The sequence below is a fragment of the Notamacropus eugenii genome, chromosome 6 (assembly GCF_028372415.1).
Source record: "Notamacropus eugenii isolate mMacEug1 chromosome 6, mMacEug1.pri_v2, whole genome shotgun sequence".
In the NCBI taxonomy this organism is placed as follows: Eukaryota; Metazoa; Chordata; class Mammalia; order Diprotodontia; family Macropodidae; genus Notamacropus; species Notamacropus eugenii.
The window spans coordinates 96,617,927-96,642,569 of NC_092877.1; the positions used below are offsets into that span (position 1 = coordinate 96,617,927).

Sequence of the window (24,643 nt, forward strand, 5' to 3'; positions counted from 1 at the left end):
TATTTGGAATCATTTGGAACCTCTTTCTTGGGAGATACTCTACCTTCTCAGGATAGCCCCATAAATGAGGAAAGCCTAATCTGAGATCCCATCACTTTGCACTGTCCCATTACCACTACCCTTCTATATACAGGCCTAAGTCAAGATCTATCAAGAACATTCTGGGGGTCCCTGAAAATCACCAGGAGGAAAAGGTGCGGTAGGATTATACTTTGGCATGACTGTGACAGTCACAAAGTATCTGACTGGTTCTGATTTAACTGACAATAGACATACCTCTGGGGGTATAATGCTATTAGATTATAAGCATTGGCGAGCCTCTATTCATCAGTTTACCTACATAATAGAATTATTAAAAAACCAAAGAAACCCTAGACAATGCATTTTCACAACAGGCTTTAAAGGAAGCTAACATGTCAATATTAATAATTAATCAGATTTGTAGGTGAAGCTTCACATATGTAACACAATCCAGTGGGAACATAAGTTTTTAAAAACCTGTACTTTATTTTATAAAGTAAATAGTTTTGAACATAGATCATACGTACCCATGTCCATCAAGCCTAATATTGCCAACAAAATCATAAAGATGCCGATTTGGACTCTCACACTCAATTCTGCCAGATATTCTCATTAAACTGTCAATATCTTTAATCTCTGAGGTTGCTGGCAAACCCTGTTTTACAAAGAAAGAAAAGTTAATCGTATCTGACCATATTAATTCTTAGGCATAATCTTTAGAATTTATTTCAATCTTGAAAGAGGACAAAAAGTCAAAACTTTTTCTTCAACTTCATTGTAAACCAAGTCCAAATATTGATTGGGGTGAATACTTATATAGACTTCAATTATGACATAATTTTTTAAAGTGGAAGTATAAGGTAACAAATTTGCAGTACTGAGGATGGCACAGTGGTGAGAAGTTAGGGTGTGAGTATGATAATTCTCTTTTCAAGGTTAAATTCTAGAAGAAAGTGGGCATGTTCTCTCAGACTGATTAAGAATGAATTTTGCTCCCAAATTGCCACTGCATTTTCTCCTCCCAGAAACAACTTTGGCTAACTGCTTACTTTATCTTTCTCTCTTTCTACCAATTTGAACGCAGGTGTTCAGTGCTATTCTACTTTTAGTAAATCACTAACATCCAAGTTACAAATTTCACAGCTCACCTAGACCCTAGGGAACCAATTATCTGAATGAGTATTTCAATTATGCTTCTCATCTCCAAACCTGCCTCGTCACAACTTCCAGATGTTTTACATGCAGGGGGCCAGTGGAAGTGGTGACTCAGAAAGTAGGAATACTATAGGTTAGAAAATGAAAACTTCTTCCCGAACTTAGTGAATTATTTTACAGCTTCTTTGGAAATAATCATCCATCTATTTTGTTCATCTTAACTTCTTGTGGTTGGTTAACACAAAGGAACTGACTTTTTTCACTTCAAAACCAGTGTATTTTCACTGACCACAAGGCATTTATTAAATGCATACTATGTGCTAGACATGTAATAAACACAATAACTTGTGATATAATGCACAGTTAAGAGACACCATATGTAAAGTATTTTTTAAACTTTACACAACTATAAAATAATGGTGATTGACTATTCTAAATATATTCTGGTATTTTAATAACAGGAGAATTCTTCAGAAGGTAAAGTCATCTGTTTGCATAAGGAAAAATGACTAACCTATAATATAAAGATATGAACACTGTCATATGGAATCACTCCCTACCTAAAACTTTGGAGGGAAATTAATTCAATTAGCTCAACTAACTAACACATGTACAACTAAACTAAAACCACAGGGAATGAATTTCCTGAAATCATATTTCCTTTATTCCCCCCCCCCCTCCATAAACATACACACACACACACACACACAATATCTGTCCCTTACTTCTCTACTTTTCCAGTCTCCAACCTTGGAGTTATTTATCACTACCATAAACTTCTACTCTCCCAGATGCCAACTTCACAAATGTCCTACTCCTTGGTAAGGCTATCTTCTATATCTAGTCCTTGATTCCCTTTTACCTCCTCTGGAACTTTCCTTCCTTCTCAAATATCTTCAGTCGATCAGTCCTCTACTGACTCCTACCTACTAGAATTTTCTAAAATGATGAATTCCTTAAACTCTCATTAGAAGATACTCACTTCCCTACTGACTCATTCTGAAGTATGCTCCATTGTATACCAGCTACAGATCTCCTTTTTTTATTTTCCTTTCATATGCTATCTTTTTCCACTATGAAGCTTCTTGAGAGCAGGGATCATCTTGTTTTTGTATCCTCACAGCTTAGCAAAATGCCTGCTACAGAGTGCTTAATGAATTAATGAATTCTCTATCTCTTTTTTAACCCTCTACATCAAACTACCATTTGGCGCTTTTCTTTAACTGCCAAACTTCTTGGGAAAAAATACCCAGAACAGGTCTTAATGCCTCTTTTCTCATTCCCCATTTACTAAGCAACCCCTTACCATCTGGCTTTTATACTTACCATCCATTGGCAAATGGTCAATTTATTGACCAATAATCAACTATTCATATTTTTCCTTAAAGGTCACCAATGATGTTATTGCCAAATCCAAAGGCCTTTCCTCCATCTTCAATCTTCTCATACATTCGGATGTCACTATATTCTCATGGTTCTCCTACTTCTCCAACTGTACTTTTAATTGTTTTTAGTGCTTCTTCCTCACCTCTCAATATTCATTATGTCCTTGGCCCTATTTTTGTCTCTTTTACAGTCACAAACTGCTAGAAATTATGTTTATTTTCTTTTCCTGAAAGCCTGTTCCCCTACTGGCTTTTCTATTTTTTGGGTGGCACTGCCATTCATGCAGTTACCCTTATATGAAACCATGTTATCTTTCCCCACCCTCTCTCCATTATTCAGCAATGTTTTCCCTCTCTGCAAGTCATTAAGTCTTGTCCATTGTACCTCCAAAACCTTTTTCAAATCTGGCCCCTTTGTCTTTTCTCTCACTGCAACCATCCTAGCATAAAATTTCATTATCATCTGTTTGGATTAATTTAATAACCATCCCTCCTAGATTCTTTCCTACTTAATTAAATCTTCATATCATTTGGAGAGTAAACTTCTTTATTCAAAGATATGATCATATCATTCTTCCATTCAAAATCCTTTAATGGCTGCCTATCACCTATCCAATAAAATTTTTAACTCCTTAGCCAATTGTCATTCAAGATCATTTATAATTTGATAACCACCCTACTTTTCCACTTTGACTTCATGTCACTCCACCATGTACCTGGTCAAACTAATTCTTAAGATAAACCTCATCTTATAGCTAAACTTTGTGCCTTTATTTAAATTGTTTCCTATGCCAAGAAAGCTGTTCATTGCTCTTTCTGGATTCTTCACTTGTTAAGATTCTACCCAACTGTTAAGATCCAATTCAAATATCAGACCACCCATGAATCACTGCCTAATTTAGGGAGTCACAGACTACAGAGCAGGAACACACTTTAGAAACCATCTAGTCCATCCTTTAACCAAAAGGAATCACCTTTATTAACATAACAAGCAGCCATCCAATCTAGGAAGAATTCCAATGGGAGGAAATCCACAATTTCTCAAAGCTACCCATTCTTTTAGATATGTCTGTCATGAAGTTATTTTTCCTCTGATACTGTCTTTCCAACTTCTATGCACTCCTCCGGATAATACTTTCTGGGGTCAAATGGAGAAAGTTTAATTCATCTTCCCCATGAAAACTTTGAAAATATTTGAAGATGAGTATCATGTCCTCCTCCTTCCTTCCTCTTATCTTCTTGTCTCTTCTTTAAACATGCCCAATCCATCCCTTCAACTGATTCTTATAAGACAAGTACTCAAGGCCATTCACATGCCTGCCTTCCTTTGGATAATCTCCAGTCCAGTAATCAATAAGAATTTTATTAAATGCCTATTATGTGGCCCACCATGAGCATCCTTTTTAAACCAAAGTACTCAAAGCTGAACCCAATACTCAAAATGTGGTCTGAGTAGGGCAGATCACAGAGAGAAGACTGCCTCCTTATTCCAGAAGCTAATGACTCTCTTTGTGCAATCGAAGACTGCATTAACCTTATATTTTGGTTGCCTCATCACACTGTTGATTGATATTGAGGCAGGACTCTATTCAAATCCCCAGAGATGAACTGATGCCTCACCACATTCACACTCTATTCTGTACCTGAGAAGTTGGATTTCTGAACCCAAGTATAAAACTTGACATTTAAACCTACTGAATTTCATTGCATTAGATTCTTTGTAGTGCTCTGGATTTCTAGGTTTTTAAACTTTGCCAGTCAAGCCAATCCTATGGAGCCTCTCTCAGAATAAATAATATGAACATTATATATTTAAATGCATATTATAAAGGATTAAAAAGAAATTAATTATATTGAAAGATATAATTTTTTTCCTATCCAAATTTTTATAGTTTCCAGGTCAAGAACTTGTTCTAGTCTGACAAGAATGTTTTTGATCCTGTCTGTCTTATTCAGTATTTTAGATTTCTCTTTTCATTAATCATTTCACCCACTCTCACAGTAACAAACAACAAGTGCTTAGTTTCTTCCTCTATTATGCATTTATCATATTTCATTGTGTATTGTGAGTTACGTGTGTATATATATCTTATACACAGCCAATACAGATTCTTCTTCACTGAATTGAGCTCCTGGAGGAGCTTTTCTTTAGATCATCTGATGTTCACTGAATGCCAGTGGAGTATAAGAAGTGTCCCATCTGCAATTTTGATCTTGCCACATGACCAGCTCACCTTCTTTTTCATTAATACATCTAGGATGAAATCCTTTGGACCTTTTATGCAATCTTAACTTTTATGCAATTCTTAACTGGCATATGCTACAGCCTGTTCATGCCCAAGGTGACTTTAACCTTTAACACTTTAAAGACTTTGGCAATTCCATAATGGCAACCAAACAACATCACTAAAAGAATACTACTGTTAGCCAGTTGGCTAAGATATGAAATTGTAATTTCAAAAAATTTTTATGGTTTTTTTTAGGAGTAAACTAATGTTCAAGCCAGGAAAATTAGTTCTGACAAATGACCAACATTCTCTCAAAAGTACATAAAAATCTCTGTGCATAGCTTATCTCTCTCCATATGTAGAGTGTAGGAATTCTGTGTGGCTTTTTCTTTTTATCTTCAGTACTTAATAAATTCTTGTTTATTAACTGACTGACGTACTTCTCTCCTAGGTCTCACGAACACATAGGAACACATTTGTGCACATCCAAGCACGCATACACACACACACACACACACACACACACACACACACACACACATACTCCAAACCATAAGATCCATGACAGCAGAGACCCAGACTAATTTAATCTTAGCATCTCCTCCATCAATTAGCATAGTACTTGGCACATACATAGTAGGTGCTTAATGAATATTTAAGCTGAAGAAACATGGAAAAAAATAAATTTTTAATATTGCTTGATAGAACTACAATTGATGTTTAAAAAAACGAGATTTTACCTGTCGTATTTTCAGGTTAGTTTCACCATCTAAGTTGGATGTTTCAATGTAACACATGGCCTGGGGCTCACTGTTATTTAAAATTAAAAATCACAAAGATTTAGCCAAAAAAAAAAAAAATCACAGGAGCAATCATCAATTATATAATGTTCCAACTCATGAAGTCTCAAAACTTATCTTCTCTCTAGGATACAGAAGTAAAATATAAAAATTCCCTTTTACATATAACAGCTCAATTTGAACAGCAAGTCTCAGATTCTGTGTCTGTCGATACATGAGAAACTAATGGACTAGAGCTTTTTCTATCTCATAAGGAATTTGGCTGCAGCAATCAGTATTTATCTGAAAGATGTCCTAATTGGATGAATTTGTCTATCATTCTATAGTCCACTTTGCTCACCATGTATAGGTTCAGCATAGACATTAATACATAAGGAAGGAACTAACCTTGTGTCAAGGTTTATTGTTAGTTCAGAATATAATGTATGATTCATCTTGACAGCTTGAATTATCATTGATGAAAGAAATTGATTAGAACATTCTAGATTGTTTCCTTTGTACTTTTAAAACACTTTTTAAGTAATGAAGAAAATGAATATATTAATTCTAACGTAACTGTCTCCAGAAGAATCAACATAGGTCAAATGAATGAACACTGTTCTCAGTAAAAGTGGGCATATATATGCTTTTCTGTTACTTCTTCTGCCATTTTGTAAGGTTTATTTTATTTTTTTACCTGAAAAAAGCCCCATTTTCCAAGATGGGGGATGAGAGGAAGAACAAGGTATTAAAATTATTTTTTAGTTGAATTTTTTTTTTTTGTATCTAGTTTCTCTATAATATACACAAACCTGGAAGTTCTACTTTTTCATGCCCAGAAATGAAAAAGGAAGCATTCAAAAATCACATTGATCTATTTAACAGTTGGTTGAGTAATGAATTTGATTTTCTAATTATCTTTAATAAACAAGTTTTCTTAGCAAATATACTAAAATTCTATCAAAGTTAGATGAATTATTGCTTTGCTGTGTTCACAACTTCCAGAAAGAAGTTAATACACAGTTAACTAGATAGTCTGGTAAGTCAGGCATATCTGGAATGCCCTAATCAATTTCCAATTTCATAAATAAGTTACACTAAGATTCAATAATGGAAATTTAGCTTTTTATGTCCTCAAGACATGAATAAAAAGTTGTGTTAATCAAATGTCACAAAGATTTATTTCATATAGTAATTTTGGAAGGCAACTAAATAATTTCACATTCTTTTAAATTCATAAATACGCCTACTTATATTCCATAGGAAAGCATTAATTATGTCTATACTTTCACTTTATCAATTTATTTTTCATTACCATTACAATGGTAATTGAGTTTTTTTAAGCTATTGGTCAATCTGTTACTTTATTATGTGAAAGTGTTAAATACACAATTCATTAAAGAATCACAAACACAGATTAAAAATATGGAAGAATGGAAAGATACCAAATGTTAAATTGAGCAACATGGATGCCATATTGTCATAGGAAAGCATGAACATTTTCCTGATTGTCCAAAGCCACTTGACATTCAAAGGAGAACATCCTCCTCATACTATTGTAATCTTTCTCTCCTTCCCTACGTATTCTCTCTCTCTTTCTCAAAAATAACCATTTCTTTCAAGAAAATTAAACAGACAACTTTTGTTTCAACTAGATCAAGTCAAATGCACACTCAAAACACATGACATTTTCATTAACCACTGAAGACAGCCCATTACCAAAGCAGTTTTCAAAAGGTAGCACTCAGAAAAGGCAGCAAAGATGTTTCAGATAAAGAATCATGCTAGATAATAATAATTATAGCAAATTATGAGGACATCCAGAACACAAACTACAGTCAGAAAAGCAAAGCAGGCTTTGTGATTAGTAAGTGGAATAATGAAACAAGATGCAGTCACAGGACAGACACTAGGATATAGCTGAAAGATATCACAGGAACGTGCACTTTTGTCACAAGGAACGTGTTGATAATAATTCCAATGCATGCAGTACAAAATGTATAACATTTAGTTTTGTGCAGGGGGTCCTCTACAAATGTCATAAAACCTTAAATATCAGAGTAATTCCTTTAGGAGTAATTTATCAAAAATTTCAAGCAGTAAAAAAATAAAGAAGCATTTATTTCTTCTAAAAGAAAGTTGAAAAGCAAAATGCAAACTTTTCTTGTAGTTTTCCAACAACAGTTTCTTTCACAAAAATTTCTTTAGCTAAATGTCATTTTACTCAATAATCCTAAAGAAGCAAGAATAAAGCTTTAGTATGTGTTCTTAAATATAGACATATACAAATATTTTATATAAAATTAAAATAAATCACAAATATACTTCTACTGTTGTGCTTGAGACTCTTATTGAATCCAATAGGAGTTTGATATGCACAATCAAGGGTCAAAAAGTGACCAAACATCTTCAATTATGTTCATTAAACGCCTTTAGAACATCTGCAAAGTGTCCATTTCTAAGAAAAGAAATTTTTTTGTGTGCTTCAAAGTGAAACACTACCCAATGACACTGGGTCAGACTCTTCTAATTTGGTGTGAGGACCCACATACACATTTCCTATGCAACTTGTTCATTCTAACCTTGAAGAAAGACTGATGAGATCTGCTGGGAGGTGTTCCCCATTGGTCACTCTCACTATTTCCCCTACTGCCACCTACACATCCCAGTTTGAAATTATTAGAACAGAAAAAAATGAGTAACAGGAAAAAAAACATAAATGGACAAAAGAGACAGAAAATTTGAAATTATTATATAAAACAATACATGTTAATAAAAATGTCTAAAGGCAAATTTTTCAAAATCTATTTTAATCAGGTCCAAAAAGATTAGGACAGCATTCAAAAAAATTACTCAGTTGTATAACTTATTTGCAAATCTAGGTCTCCAGTTTAATAAATAACCATGTTTACAAATGTTTATTCTCTCTTGTTAATATCCTCCAGCAAACAAAACTATGGCTTCCAACAGTTATTTTATTCAAAAATCTCTCTCTTTTGTTAAGGCTTGAAAATATTTTTAAAGAGAAAACTTACATTTTTATGCAATCTATTCAGCAAATACTTATTCAAAACATTTTTCTAGAAATAATATTTTAATGTCTTTTTAAACAGAGTTCAACACTAGAAATTAATTACCTAACTACCACATGTTAATATCAAAGTTGTATACACAGACGATGAAGGGGTAGAAAATCAGAAATGTAAGGGTTTCTTTTCCCCAACTAAGAGCACTGGGCAACATGATGTAGGAAATAACTCTATGGGCCAATGAATCAATTTTCAAACAAATGCAATAAAACGGCCCAGCCTAGCAATACAGCTAGTTGACCATTGTTGCTGAAGCTTCCTTCTCATGGGTTTGAGTAACTAAAAAGTAGCTTTAGTAACTAAAAGGCATTTATCAGATAATTTAAGAAATATCAGTGCTCATTAATACGATGTGAAAATCAACATCAGTATATTCTTCTCTTTAAAAAGCAAAGATTGTTATGGCATGATTTTCTGCTCTCTTTATTAAAATGAAAATACCACCTAGCAAAACTCTCACAAAAGTCTCACAGAAGAGACACCATATAAGATAATTCTTAGCTAAAAATCTGGAATATAAAATACCCTAAATGCTAAAAATGTATCATAATGATCATCGCCATTATCACTTAGAAGTGTGTTAGTCCACACTTTTTTTTTTTTTAAATAGTGTGCTACAATGGACCAAATGGAAGGTAGGCAGGTAGGCATTGTAGTTCCCACTCTCTCAGTAAGTGGGTTGTTACATTGGCCAAATCAGTTAAATTTCTCATGCTTTGACGTTCTTTTTTTTTTGAAATAGTGGTGGTAATACCTGCTCTATGCATCTTGCAGGTTGTTACAAAAAACAAACAAAACTTTTTGAAAAAGAACAAAGAATTTTACAAATATAGGAAGGCATTGTTATCAGTATCACCCTGATAGATTTGTGTCTTGCACTAATTAATGAATAGCAATGTTCATTGCTTGAGCTAATTATATAAAAATAATTAATAATAAGAGGAAAGTCAATTATTTCTAACTCTCCAATAATGCTGTTTTGATTATAGTAAAAGAAAAAGAAACTCATAACATCAAAAACAATGACAAAAGAAACCTGTTTTTTAAGGTTTATAAAAACAAATCCTGAACATGATTTACGATTCAATAATTATATTGTGTTTCTTTATAAGATAGATGGATGGTCTCAGGGAGCCTGAAGACAAATGTACATTATTAAAAAATACACAAATGAAGAACCCATATTACTACCCTGTTTCAAAACAGGCATAAAATAACAACATAGCATTCAAAATTAATTTAACAGAAGTTAAATAGTTAATAAGTTAAAAAATAAGTCATTCATTTTTGTCATTACCTGCTTGAGTGAAAAGACTTAATTTTACCACAATATAGGGAATTCCTAGTCCTTGTATAACCTGCAGTCTTAGGAAGGCACTTGGGGTTACCTGAAGTACTGAAAGATTAAGTGACTTGCCCCTTGTCATATGGCCAATACACAGAAAAGGCAGGGTTTCAACCCAGGTCTTTCTGGTTTGGGAATACTGGCTACTTGGAATATCTATAATAAGTGTGTAAACTCAGAAACTACTTAAAGTAACTGAATGACTTAGTTATGATTTGGAACATTCTTGAGGCAAAACATTACTTTCAAAACAGATTGAAGTTTAAGAAATAAAACTTCTTCCTTTTGAGATATAAACAAATATAAACCATTAAAAAAAACCCCTCAATACTGAAATTATTCATGAACAGTTCATCCAGTTACTCCTGTAAATGTCTTGAAAAATTTTGTCAGCATAATTATTTTCCATAAACTCATCACAAATCCAGTCACTCTAAGTAATGACCTGATTAAATAGATTTTGAAAAAAGTGCACTTTCCACATTATGAATGTGGATTTTATAAATAAAACTGTCCAAGGAAATGAAGATAAACAATCTCTAAAGTATTAAATTATTTAAAAATTAATTATTATGTTTAGTTTTATAGCTTTTATATACAAAATCATTTAAAGTTTATATTTTATAAAGAATAAAATCATCTGATATTTGGAATTCCAATTGTAATACATGGGCATCTTAAACAAATGACAAAGTAATACAAAATTATTTTGATTCACTTTTCTGACATGAAAAGCACAGAAGGAAAAAAACGTATTTTTCAGTGTGTATGGGGGAATAAACCATTTCAAATGGTTTCACTTTTTCCCTGTACCATCCCACTGTAAACATCAAGAAAATGCAAAAGAATATGAATGTACCATTAAGAAATTGACTAAGAATAAATTAAAACAGCACAATCCATGTATTACCTAAAATAAATGATAGGAAAATTGAAGGAGGCTAAAAATCCATGCAGAAGTCCTAGAGCACCGCTGCTCCTGAGTATGGCTTCTACAGGTAATTCTAACTTTGAAATTTAAAAGTATAGGACCTATCATTTATTCTATATGATAAGCAGTAAAATGTTTTGACTTCCCAAACATTTTTGAATACTTAAATTAAATTTGAATACTAAAATTAAAATCATTAGAGAGGTTTAAAAAGTCTTCTGTTTATTCCTTATTTCCTTGGAGCAATCAAAGATTCATTGCAGGGTAGAGAAACCAGCCTCTACACTGTTTGAGCATCAGTAGGTATCTCTACCTTGATGACAGGAGTACAGTGTCTGCAGGTATATACTCTTTGCCTTTTATTATAACTATATCTCCAACATTTACCTGAAAGAAAACTGGGAATTGGTTAATAATCTGTAACTGAGTATAGTTATGAATACATATCCCATTGAGGTTAAGTATATGAAGGTGTAAAATCCCTAACAACCACTGAATTTCACAAGATGATATACAACCAGGAATATAAAATGGAAATGATTGAATACTATGCATAGGCTGTCACCAAGACAGACCATCCATTCTTATCACCTCTAGTATGTTTCATCTAATTTTTCTTTAATAAAATGAATTTAGTGAAATCTACATAGTCTCATCATTCATCACCTTGTTATATCTATCTCAAACCAGGAGAAAATTCTAAAATGGAATCTCAAGAATATTCCTTAGGAAAGTCCCAATAAAACTGAAAAGAAATAGCACCAGAAATGGCATTTTATAGTAGTCCCTTGCTAATATAATCAATTTATGTTTATCTTGGTAAACAAAGATGTAATGAAGGATATCCAACTTTGTCTCCTTTCCCTATTCCCCTGGGTAGAATAATTTTCTTAATGGAAGGGAATGTGTCATTTTTCATTGTACATCCCCAGTGCCTTCCATGAAGTAGGCAAATATTTTATGATAATGGGTGCTAACAGTTTAAACAATTATTCCCAAGTTTTGTATATATATATATATATACATATATATATATAAATGTATACAATATGTATATTATATACAATGTGCATACACATAAATATTACACATCTGTGCCCATTTCAAGAGATAAAACTTGGCACACTAAAGAGTGGACATGTACTTAGAGCAGCTCACAGAAGAGCTACTGTTTCTGTAGTCTTACTGCCTCACACAGGCTGGAAGGAGAGATGAGAAGTCACAAGTCATCCTCACTCCCCACCTCCATTTCCCACTTGCAGCTCTCCACTTCAAATTAACCTGACTTTAGCAATGATTGTGAGAGCACTGTCTGCACAGTGGCAAAGTCACTACGTCCAGGAAGGTGTTTTACTTTCTGTCTTTGGCTAGGACATTGCTTTGTATACTTGGTTTAGTGAAAGCCAAAGACAATTAGCATTTATATTTATCTAGCCTTAAAGTATTTTCTAAATTTGGTCAGACCGCATTTGGCGATTTACAGCTTATTACAAACTGGTAGAACATCATTTTCCTTAGGAATTGCCCTCTGTGATTCTTCCTGTAATGAATGGATGCTCAAAAGTGATACAAAGGCCTTTCCAGCATCAAAAAGAGGAAGTGATGTGGAACCTGCCCAGCACCACCACCTCCTCATTAGCACTAAAAAAAAAAAAGCCCAGGCAACCTCAGGCAATTACAACAGACTGCAGCTCTTCGCGCCCTGGGAAGAAGAGTATAGTTAATGATTGAGCATAGTTAATGATGAGTAATAGTGATGCCGAAAGTCACAGTAAGAAGCTCTTGTCCTGAAAAAAAGAACATTTCTCAATAGGAAGTAAGGACTCAAAACACAAACATCCAGTTTGTCTTTAATTTAATACATACAGCAATGTGTAGCAATGGTATCTATTGGGATGACAGTCAAATTAAAACCTTTCTGCTTGTTTATTTATAAGATGGGAAAAAATAGGGGATATAAGATGGGGAAATAATATTAGAGGATTATTATATTTTAAACACTAAACCTTTTTTAAAATTAGTGTATTTCATTATTATTGATGTGGTGACTATCTTCAATTCTAAAGAAACTATTTTTCACTTCTATCTTCCTTTCCTGCAGATTTAACCAACTCAAAATACCAAGTCCCATAGTTTGCACTGGATTCTGTTCTCTTTATTTGGTTTTGGAATATACTGTCTTTCCAAAAGTTTCATTCCTTTGGGTTATTTTTTCAGACAGAATTGGGTTAACCATCCAAGAAAAGACGATGACTTATGTCTGTTTTATATTTTGCTCCTAAAAAAATTCCTAAAGCAAAGGGAAGCTTGTCTTCATATAAAACAAATGTCAATCATGTGTGGGTATGTTAAAAACTGCCTGCAGCTCAATATTTCTAGATTTTTTTTTGGTGTAATGTCTTTGGGAAAAAGCCTAATATCCTTTTGTTTTTTGTACCATAAAGGACATAGTTAACAGATTTGATTCAAACTCCTGAGAGTCTTACAATATCATCAATGAAACAATTTAACAATATAGGAAAATGAAGACAATTTTTGGAAAGCTCTCCTAGTATGTTTTATAAGCATGACAAATTATCATTTTTTTCAGTATTTCATTATTCTATCAAGCAGGTCAAGGATGGGATTCATACTACAATTGATATTAAAATTAAAGATGAATAACAAATGCTCTTCCTGTGACTTTATTGGTATTATTTTTTTTTCTGAGTAGATAGAGTGGTGTAAAATGTAACTTGGAGATACATTTTTGAATATGCTTCTAGCAAGACACTGGTAGAAAATTAAGCTCTCTGATGATTTAAAATTATATTTAATAAATGAATTCACTAGGTTCAAATAAAATCTGTACTTGGCTTTCTTGAAAGAATTGTCACCACAATTACCACTTAAAGAGAAAAAAATGAAAGTCTGAGATTTCTCAAGATCTTTCTCAAGGTAATAAATATCTCAAACTATCAAAAAGGAACCACCACTGAGAGTCTCCAGTGACACAAATAAAAGGTTCTAAGTATTACATCAAAGCTATGTATTTCCCCCTGTTTTATGAGATCTCAAGCTATTAGGAACTCACACTTTTCCAAGAACTTCACATTTTTTCTCTGAAATAACAAAGGGTTCAAATTCTAGTATAAAGCAATGAATTTCCAACCATTCTGCATCTATTTATCTCTTTAAGTATACTTATGCATTTAGGAATTTCTGTTAAATTATGCAGAAAAATACTGAAGAAAATACTCAAGTGGGAAGCCCACTTTATTGACCTATAACTAATGTTTTCCTAAAATACTTAAAGGTTAAAGCTCCAGCCAAAAACTTTCAAAGCAACTGCCTTTGCTTATATGATATTCTTTTGTACCCTTCCTTTGCTCCTTTGAAAAGGAAGTCAGCTTTATAGCATCAAGTAATTCAGGCCTTTTTTTTTCTTTTTGGACATACTTAAATCAAAGAACAAGGACAAGGGATTAAATTTTTTAAGGGATACATAAAGGTCTATTTCTCATTATATAATTAAAATTACTGCCAACATGGTCAATGCTCAATAATTTGCAAGCGGGAGTTACAAATTAATTTTAAGAATTTGAAACAATTCATTCAGAGATATGGTCCCAAATCAGATGGGGATAATGGGGCTTCAAAAGACTCTGGCAAAAAAACAAAACACACTTCTATTCTCCTGGAAATATTCTTTTCCAGGCCAGGAACTAGAGTCCACTGTCTAGGATTCCTTATCAGTTGGGTTCACTGCTAAGGTGATCCCATCACTAGATGTTAGAATTTGATTACATATCCAAAATATAAGAACTTTTTCATTTTCAATGAGAAAACATGACAGGCTGAATGCTTGGGCACCATCTGAGAAATTATGTCTCTGATTCATTAACTGCTGAATGATGCACCTTAAGAGTAAAATGTCTAACTGACTGAAGGGAAGCAATTTATTCCCTAGCAAAGTAGTAGTTACATTTAAAAGGTAGATATTTTATGAAACTGGGGTTTTTGTTACTTATGTACCTTAAAATTACAAATCTGAAACATTCATTAATTTTTTTTTTTTACTTGACATTGTCTTTAAAACTGCTTCTTTTACTCGGATGGTAAATGATTAGAATCTAAAAAATTAAACAAAGTAATTCATGGTTAAATAGAACCTATGAAAATAGCACTAGAAGTACACTATAGCGTAAGCAGAAACTTTTAAACATTATTTTAATAACATATATTCTAGCATTCTGTGGAAGCATTAAACATACATTACTATTTGAGTATATATACCACTACATTGAATACATACACCACTATAATGGCACATATACCACAATATTTATATACGGTCACTATTAAATTCCATTTCATATCAGCAGAATGCTACATAATTTCTTACATTGGCTAGCTAATAGTATTATGAATAGGACAATACAATAGCACCACTTCAAATTAGTTATCTAACGGAGCAAAATAGTAACTAACGCTTACCTTTTCCCAGTGAACAATTTCCCAAGCACCATTTCTCAAAACTAAAAAGAAAAATCACAACAATATATCTTGATAAGATTTTCTACCACAAAAAGCAAATTTCTCATGGGATGGTAATTTTAGATGATTATATTCTTTAAAAATACATATTTAATATAGATTTTAAAAAGGTTAATATTTTTATTTGTAGGACCAATGCTTTTAAAAGTAACATAATGAATAGGGAATGACAGTATATGTCAATTTCATATCCCATAGGCAGGCACGCCTCCGTGAGAGTCACTGTTTCATCATGGTGTGGAAAGTATGCTAAGTTCTTCAAGCTTAGACTAGAGGGATGTAGGATGAAGCTACCAAACTGCAAGGGCATCGAGTCCAAGCTGGCTGATGGGTTGTGTATCTGCTGTCTATCCAGCTAACTGAAGAGATTCATCACCAGGTTTGCTATAGGATAATTAATTTGGTGGAAGAGGGGGATACAGCTAGGTGGCTCAGTGGAGAGAGTGCCAGGCCTGGAGTCAGGAAGATGCATCTTCCTGAGTTCAAATCTGGCCTCAGACACTTACTAGCCTTGTGACCTTGGGCCTGTTTGCCTCAGTTTTTTCATCTATACAATGAGCTGCAGAAGAAAATGGCAAACCACTCCAGTATCTTTGCCAAGAATGGTATCACAGTCAGGCACAACTGAACACCAACAACAATGAATTTTTGACCTCAGTAACAATGAAAAACTATCTACTAAGGCTTAGAGATGTGAGTGGAACTACCCAACCAAGTGAAATCACAGAGCCTTGAATTTTTGTTATTAAAGGCCACTAATAAACAAAAACTAAAAACTAAAGAAGGGGATCAGGACAATCACATGACTACAATTTATGTTACCTCATACAGAAAATTTCAAGAAAAAAGAATAAGGTAACTCTAGCCAATTGGCATAACAATGTAAGGAAATGGGATAAGACTGCCAAAAAATGCCGTATTAGCAGTTTAATATATGATCTTATGATAGAGTTAGAATTGAAAGGGACTTTAAAAACCATCAAGTCCAATATCCCCATTTTACAGATGAGGAAATGAAGCCTAGAGAAGTTAAGTATTCTGGACAAGACCTATTCAAATGGTAAATCTTAAGTACTTCTAAATAAATTATCCTAAACTACAAGTAGCTAAACCTATGAATATGTTATTAATTAGCAGATAATTAATCATCCAAACATAAATGGAGAGTGGTTTCATTGATGACCATGAACGGCATCATACTATATATTTTGTTCTAAGACCCTACATTATTTAAAATTATAATATGGTTATCCTTTGTAAACAAAATACTAATTTAAATAAAATATTAACAAATATTTCCAAAATGAGAACAGGTACTTAAGAAATGAATTTTGCCAAGTTCATCTTGGAAACACAAGGCTAAATAGCTTTAATTTTTCATGGCAGTAGCACTGGTGGAAAGCCAACATCTAAACTACTTGAATTATTGATAGTTACCCTCTAGCATATTGGGCAGAATTTAACACAAATATACATGGTCTGGAACTCTTTGAGATAGCTTATATAGGGCTCCTCCAATCTGTTGTCTCTGAAAGAATTGTGTCATAAACACACATATATGAATTGTACTAGAGCTGTCCCCTCAACTAATTTGAGGGATCTGCATTCAAGTTTAGGCTACTGCTCAAAAAACAGGTTTTGGTTATGCATAGATAAATTTAAAATAGAAGGAAAAAAATGTCCACAGTATACTGCATTCCATATTTCATATTATGAATTCTTAGTCTCTGCAGGATTTTGAATGGGGCTTCTTCTCTCTACATGTAGAACACTACCATGTCTTTGGGGCAGGGTTTTTGGTTTCAGTTTCCACTGTTCCATTTCTTTAGTTCTAAACCCTCTTACTATTATGTAAACAAAAAAAATCTGGCAGGTTTTGTTTTTACCGCATAATTTTTACTATATCATCTTTTTACTGAACTTTTTTTGCTATATATGAAATCTGATTTGGTTTTTGTTATATAATCATTAACGAACATTTTATGTGCTAGTAGATACATCCTCTACTCAGGTCTTACTCATGAAGCTTCAATATGGTACAGAGGAAACGCTGGACTCTAGAATATCATTTCAGTGTGGTGAAAGTTCTGGGAAGTATAATCAATGTGGAAAAGCTTAAATTATGGGCCTGATGAAATACTGTTTCTCTAACAGAAAGACTAGCCTAGCTAGATTTGAAGAGACTGTGAGTTATTTGTCTACAATGACTATGAAAGACTATACTGAGTTGTAGATGAGTGGTAAGCTGCAGAAAGAGAGTCCAATCTTTTAAATAGTGAAATTAATATGAAGGAAGATAGGATGTAAAGTAGAAAGAATACCGGCTCTGGACCTGGGTTCAAATCTTAGCTCTGACACTTGCTATTTGTGTAATCACAGGTAAATCACAACCTCCCAAGGCCTCCATTTCCTGATCTGTATAAAGGAGGTGAGGGGTGGCATGGGAGCAGATGGGTGAGGCTATTGGACTAGATAGTTTCTGGGGTCCCTTCCATGTCTGGATCTACAATTCTATGATTCTAAGTATATCCCATGCACATAAGTGCCACCCACTACCCCGCCTCCCTGTAGCTTTTATACTAAAAACAACAGATGCACACATAATATTAAATAGTTTATATAAAAGATAGATAAATATGATAGTGCAACTAGAACTACTTCTCAAGTTTGTGTTGCACTTCTTTTCTAAGGCCAGTTTCAGCATGGAAGCATGATGACTAGGTAACATGCCAGATGGATGAGCTGGTGTAAGATATCATCTTACAGTGTCATTATAGGAAGCCCTTATAATACAAGGATATAATACAGGGTAGTGAAAAGAAGAGAGTATCTAGAGTGAGAGGTCCAACAGGTTTTAAAAACTGGCTCTGCCATTTATTATCTGTGTGACTCTGGGTAAGTCATTTAACCTCTCTAGGACTCATTCCTCACCTTTAAAAACCAATAGTCTAGATTAAATGATCATTAAGGTCTCTTTCAGGTCTAGGCCTATGAGGCATGAGACAGAGAACTCTCCTGGCTATGTTTTGTGGCTTTGGAACTTCAAGTAGACTTAAACAGCCACCTTAATCGCTGTTTATTAGCATACACACAAATGGAAGGATAACATGGCAAACCTCTCACATACAACTGCAAGAACCAATAATTCACAGTTCCTACAGTACAGCTTTGATTCACAGATGGAAATTGTTTTCTACTCCTGCCCCTCTCTCTTTTCTTCTCTCAGATCTGGTCCTGTGGTCACTTCCCTCATTGTCTTAGCTCAGTCAATGTCTATGATTTGACCTCATTCTCCCATAATCCTCTTTGTTATCATCTTGTCCTATCACTCTGCCCATAGGGTTCTTGGACTGTCCACATACTACATTCTCCACTTCTCTCATTTCTTCCCATCCAGGAAAACATTTCTTTCAATTAAGCAACGAAAAGAAAGATGAAAGTTCTGCCCACTACAAAATATGTGTCCACATGTCCTGTCACATATAACTATACAGGATATCCCAAAAATCTTAGTGTAGTTTTAAGCTATTAACACTTAAATATTAAGATTTAAATGAATTAAATTAAATTAAAACTGCATTGGCTTATGAGACATCCTGTATATTGTTACACACACCTATTATATTTTTCTTATCAACGGTCTTAGATTGGGAATGCTTTAAGAGCAATTACTAAGTCTTCTTAATTCTAATTTGTTTCTTGAGCTCCAGTAAAGAAAACCATGTAAAAATAATATTAGCTGCCATTTACACAGTGTTTTATGGTTATCAAGTGTTTTTACATATGTTATTTCATTTGATCTGATATGTACACAATAAGGCTTTCAAGAATGACAAAGAGGTCATTTCACTCAAGACTCCACACCCATAATTCCATCCTTATCTCCTCATGCCACAATATTTCATATCTGTTAAGAGAATTTGGAGGCAAGTTCAGAGAAACGATAGGCTTGATCTCAGGATCAGAAACTAATAAAATAGAAGATAACCCAAGAGAGATGGGAGGCTCTCAGATACAAAATTGACAACAGAATGATCTTGAAGATGAAGAAAAAGATAGGATTCTAAGTGCTTTTGTGTTGTATAATCCATCCACACACTCCTTCTCAGAATAATCTGATTAAGCACTTACAAAATACACTGAATTGTAAAGTAAACCAGTTATATTGAAAAATAATTATTTGTTTAAAAACAACAACAACAAAAACAACTTTAGTGACCTTGGGTTAAATGCTCTTACCTTAATGAGAATGATAGAAATACAAAAGGGTCTCTAAAAAGAGCTCAGATTCTAAAGGTGAAGTATAAAAAAAATGAGAGGAGGAATAAATAACTAAGGATGACTAGGAATGAATGGCAATTAACAAGTAATAACAATGTCAAAAAGATTAAAGCCTTGAAGTTTTTTGGTGGCAAAAAGCCACCAAACTTTTTTTAGGTATAGATGGTGTAGGGGATAAGAGTGCAAGGTTTATAGTCAGGAAAACTCATCTTCCTGAGTTCAAATCTCACCTCAGACACTTACTAGATGTGTTGTCCTGGGCAAGTCACTCAACTCTGCCTCAGTTTCCACATCTATAAAATGAGTTGGAGAAGGAAATGACAACCCACTCCAGTACCTCTGTTGCGAAAACTATCCATAGGGTCACAAACTGAAAATGACTGAATAACGAAGAACAAGTCAGAGCTCTTGAGTAAGATGCTTAAAGCATCTTGGTAGATAACAGAGAGAAAACAGAACTTCTATCTCCTACCTTTTCTACCATTTCAATCAAGGCAAATGTTCTTCAAAACGGAAAGGGTTCAACGAGCAGGAAAGAAACAAACACCAGAATTGTTAGAAGAAAACTGTGAGCGGATCTAACCTATAGGACTTATTGTTCCAGCTGAGCTGACGCTTCATTTTGGATGCCTAGAGGGTATGTCAAGAAATGGGCATTAGGCTAACAAAGCACTGCATTAAGTGCTGGAAGTCAAAGAAAGGTAACAGTGACTCCCATCCTCAACAGTCTCACCAAGTATAAGCATGAACATCTCAGAAGGAGGGCACTATTTCTCACTGCTGACTGGCACAGGGGTAGGGAATTAGAATTCCCATGAGACACATGCATCCATGCTGAGAGCAGGCAAGTACTTAAAGACAGCAGACAAAGAAAGGGCAGTCATCAAATGTCCACTGGCCCTAAGACTGTCTTCTCAAAACAACCAAGAAGAAGAGATTTAGAGGCACAACACCAGAGGGAACAGGGTCAGAACTGGGTGAATTCATGAGTGTTAAGGAGACCTTTGGCTGAGAATAGTATAGGAGAAGCCAATTCAATTTAACAAACACTATGTGTTGTAACTTACTTGCTATACACAAATCACTGTGACTGCATACTGGGGATACAAGGTCAAAAAAGGAAAAAAAAACCAAAGTAGCTTCTATCCTCAAGGAGTTTACATTGTACTGACTCATTACTTCAGGTTACAGGATTTTAATATTAATCTAGCGCAGTAGGTGGAAGAAACAACCTCCAAGAATGAGAGCTTTTCCTTGGAATAGAGAAATATTATATAAAACATGCAAATTCAATTTAACAAAGATTAGAGAAGACTATTCCAGGGAAAGATCTTCCCCGGCTTAAAGAATCATGATCTCTCAAATCCCCTAAATCTCAGAGCAGGAAAGGACCTCAGAGACCATTTAGTCCAATTCATTCATATTCAAAAAGGAGCTTTTGCTTGAAAACTTTCAGTGAGGTGGAACCCACTTTCTTTCAAGAAAACTCTCAAAAGGCCAGTTCTAATCCTTAGGAAGTATTTGCTTACGTAAGCTTAAATTAGCATCTTTATCATTTTCATCCATTGCTACTAATTCTCTAATGTGAGACTAAGAACAAGTCTAATAGTTCTCACTCAAGTTAACAGCTGTTTAAGTATCTAAGGATAACTATTAGGTCTTCATTTGCCAACCTCCATATCCCCAGACCTTCAATCAATCTTCATATAAAGCATGTACTCAAAGCCCTCAACATCCTGGATGCTCTGCCCTGGACACTGGCCATCTGAAAATCCATCAATGTCCATCTGAAAGTGTGGTTCCCAGAACCGGACACAATACTCCAAAAAAAGAGATATTTGTATAGCTGTCTTATCTTTTTGAAGTCTGGACCTGTATCTCATTCATCATTGTATTCCCCAAAATGCCTAACAGTGTTATTTACATAAATGACACCTAATAAATATGGAATTGAGCATTCATAGTTGGAAAAATGTGGTAATTAAAAAAAAGCACAAATAGTGCCAAGTATTTTAATTTTGAACCTAAAGCTGACTTTGTGATTACCAGGAAACATGGTGACACTATTTGTTTGAGTTTCTTTGAAGTAAAGAGAAGAAAAGGCTGTTTTATGGATTCCTATCAGGCTATCAGGTTTGACTACAACATTAAAGGTGAAAAGAGCAAGGATTATTTGGTTTGGGGAAAAAAAAACACAAGGAACAAAGTAGTTACTAAAGTTATCAGTGTAATATAATCTATTTTAATCTATAATGAATAGGCATTATGGTCCTGTAAACAGAATACTGGTCTTGGACTCACAAAGACGTGGGTTCAAATTCTGAAGACCATGGGCAAGTCACTTAATCTCTGAGTTTTAGTTTCTTTCTCTGTAAAAAGGGTATAAGAACAGTTTCCAGCTTAAAGGACTGTGTTTTGAAAATCTGAACGTGCTCTATAATGATGAGTTGTAGATCTCTAAATTTCCTTAGTGATTTTACTTGGTATTCTCTCACTTACAGCACAAAAATAAAATCTAGGGAATGCTTCCTCACAAATAAACACCTTGAGAACTGTATACCAAGGTAATAAACCCAATGTTCTGTCTTTCTCTCTTTATATTCTCAATTTTCTAGCCTGCCACTTAATATTCAGATATGAAATTCACACAAGAACATAAAATCAAGCATCATGGGACGAGTATTTTTTTTTTAATGTGTTCTATTAATGTGTCCTGTTAGTTAGATGACCTCATTTTACCTCATCTTTAAAAACTCTTGGCTCATTCTCAGTAAGGAAGGCATAACAATACTGAAGAGGGAAAAGAAAGTAATAAGACTTTTCAATCATGCAAAGGGTCTTCTTCATTCTTTACAGATGTAACTAGAGCTAATGATGCAATTCAAAAAGTATACATTTCCAACCATTCTAATTAATGTAAATCTTTGAGTCCTTTAGTGGTTTATAAACACAATAATCTAGTACGTGTCTGAAAGTACACCTTATCTTCTCTCAACTTTTGACTCCCTGAGTCATGGGAATACCAACTTTAAATAGCTCTTAGGCAAGTTGGCAATTGGGTGTCTGGGCAGATGGAGAAACAACAGCCAAACAGGGGGATGGGATAGATCAGTGAGAAGGAGAGTAGAAGGCTAAGAACCTCTAGAGCTCAGAAAACACTAAGATCTAAGATCATTTTCTGAGGGCATGGTAATATTCTAAAAGAAAGAAAAAGAAGTGAAAACAGATACAAAGAAATCTAACTGGCTCTCCCAGCTTAATAAAAAAGTTTAATTTTCAAAAAAATATTAAGGACTAATGAAACAGCTTTGTGTAACAAAATAGTTCTATTTGCTTATTTGCAAGCATAAAAAATTAATTTTCATCGTAAGATTCAATATCTACCAGAAATGTCTTATGAGAAACAAGAAAATGGAATGTCTGCTATTTTCCTCCTAATCTCTTGTCTTATATGCTAGAGGAACATCTTTGCCCTCTTCTAGTCTCACTCTATGGTCTTTGAGTGGTCAAAAATTCTTCTACCCAACTTCTGGTAAGTTGATCTTGGCCCCTGGACTTAAGCAGGCAGAAACAACTGCCACTTGAGTTTGCAAGTTCGGGCTTCTAAGAGCTCCCAGTTTATAAAAAAAAAAAAAAGATTATTTTTCAACTTAGGAAAGGAAAGACCTAGAAATCAATCACTTAATTTCTGATAAATATGAGTGCATAATGAGACCAATCTTTTCAAATATGGGAAATGCTGTTGATGTGTTTTCCTTGAAACATATTTGTTATAAGGGCAGGCTACTTTCTGTAGTATAAAGTGAGTAATAACAGCATGCAAAAAGAAGGGAGAGAGAGAATCAATAAGGCATTAAAAAATACTTAAGAAATGAAAAAAGTTCAGAAGGGCACACAAACTGGGCAATTGAATTACAAATGTGTTATACCTAGTACACACTTAGAAAACAAATCAAAAAGAACAGAAGTTCTTGAGTCTGTTCATATTCTCTTTTCTGCTCTTTGTATATTGAAGTGTTCTGCTTAACATTTTTAAAAGTCTGGTCCTATAAGCAGGGGCAGCTAGGTGGTGCAGTGGAGAAAGCACCAGTGCAGGAGTCAGGAGGACCTGAGTTCAAATCTCACCTCAGATACTTGATACTCACTAGCTGTGTGACCTTGGGCAAGTCACTTAACCCCAATTGCCTCATCCTGAATGATCTCCAGTCATCCTAATGAACAATCACTGGATTCAGATGGCTCTGGAGAAGAAGTGAGGCTGGTGACCTGCACAGCCCTCCCTCACTCAAAACAAAGTCAAGTGCAAGTCATGTCATCATTTCTCTGATGGCATGGTCTTCTTCCTTAATGAAGGACAAACACACACACCTATATGCAGGCAGGGGTCCCAAGGCACCTGTCCAGTCTCATGCTAAAGAAGGAAGTTTCCTGTGGAATATGAAACTCTGTAGTAAGCAGCTTTATGTACCAAGGACAGCTTCCTCAGAACTACAAAGAAAGAATGAGGTAATAGGTATGTGCTAATGGGGGAGGAATATTAGAAAGGGAGCTGAGGTTCTAGACTTCTAAAGTTGTTATTAACCAAGAGAGAAAGAGAAGGAAAATGCTTCAATTTCCCTAATGCAAATTAGAGGATAAGAGTGCTTCTTCTCTAATAGTTAATAAAGGGTCTTAGAGAAAGATGTCGCTTGGAGGGCAGAAATCTTACTTATAAGTGTGAAAGTGACAAGTTTAATGCTTGATTTTCTACTAAAAAATAATAATACAGTCCCCCTTCCTCTTCTGCTATACGTACTCCAATCTCCAATTCAACAAAGCAAACTGGGAATTCATTCTGCTCTAATGGCAACAGACTGCTTTCAAATTAAGCATATTGAGTTATTTAACAGCAAG

General features: G+C 34.2%; 1 protein-coding gene across 9 annotated transcripts in view; it reads right to left on the bottom strand.

Moving 5' to 3' along the window:
• Positions 1–24,643, bottom strand: part of ATP8A1 (ATPase phospholipid transporting 8A1) — a 278,564-nt gene that overhangs the window by 201,281 nt on the left and 52,640 nt on the right. For 5 of the 9 annotated variants that reach the window (XM_072620615.1, XM_072620617.1, XM_072620613.1 and 2 more), the window contains exons 6-9: positions 15,410–15,450; positions 11,247–11,320; positions 5,530–5,599; positions 549–676 (exon numbers count right to left, since the gene is read on the bottom strand). In XM_072620615.1, the coding sequence (XP_072476716.1) occupies positions 549–676; positions 5,530–5,599; positions 11,247–11,320; positions 15,410–15,450 (313 nt within the window). Of the gene's footprint in view, positions 1–548; positions 677–5,529; positions 5,600–8,150; positions 8,225–11,246; positions 11,321–15,409; positions 15,451–24,643 lie in introns of all 9 variants that reach the window. The other 4 variants (XM_072620616.1, XM_072620614.1, XM_072620622.1 and 1 more) reach the window with 2 other exon arrangements.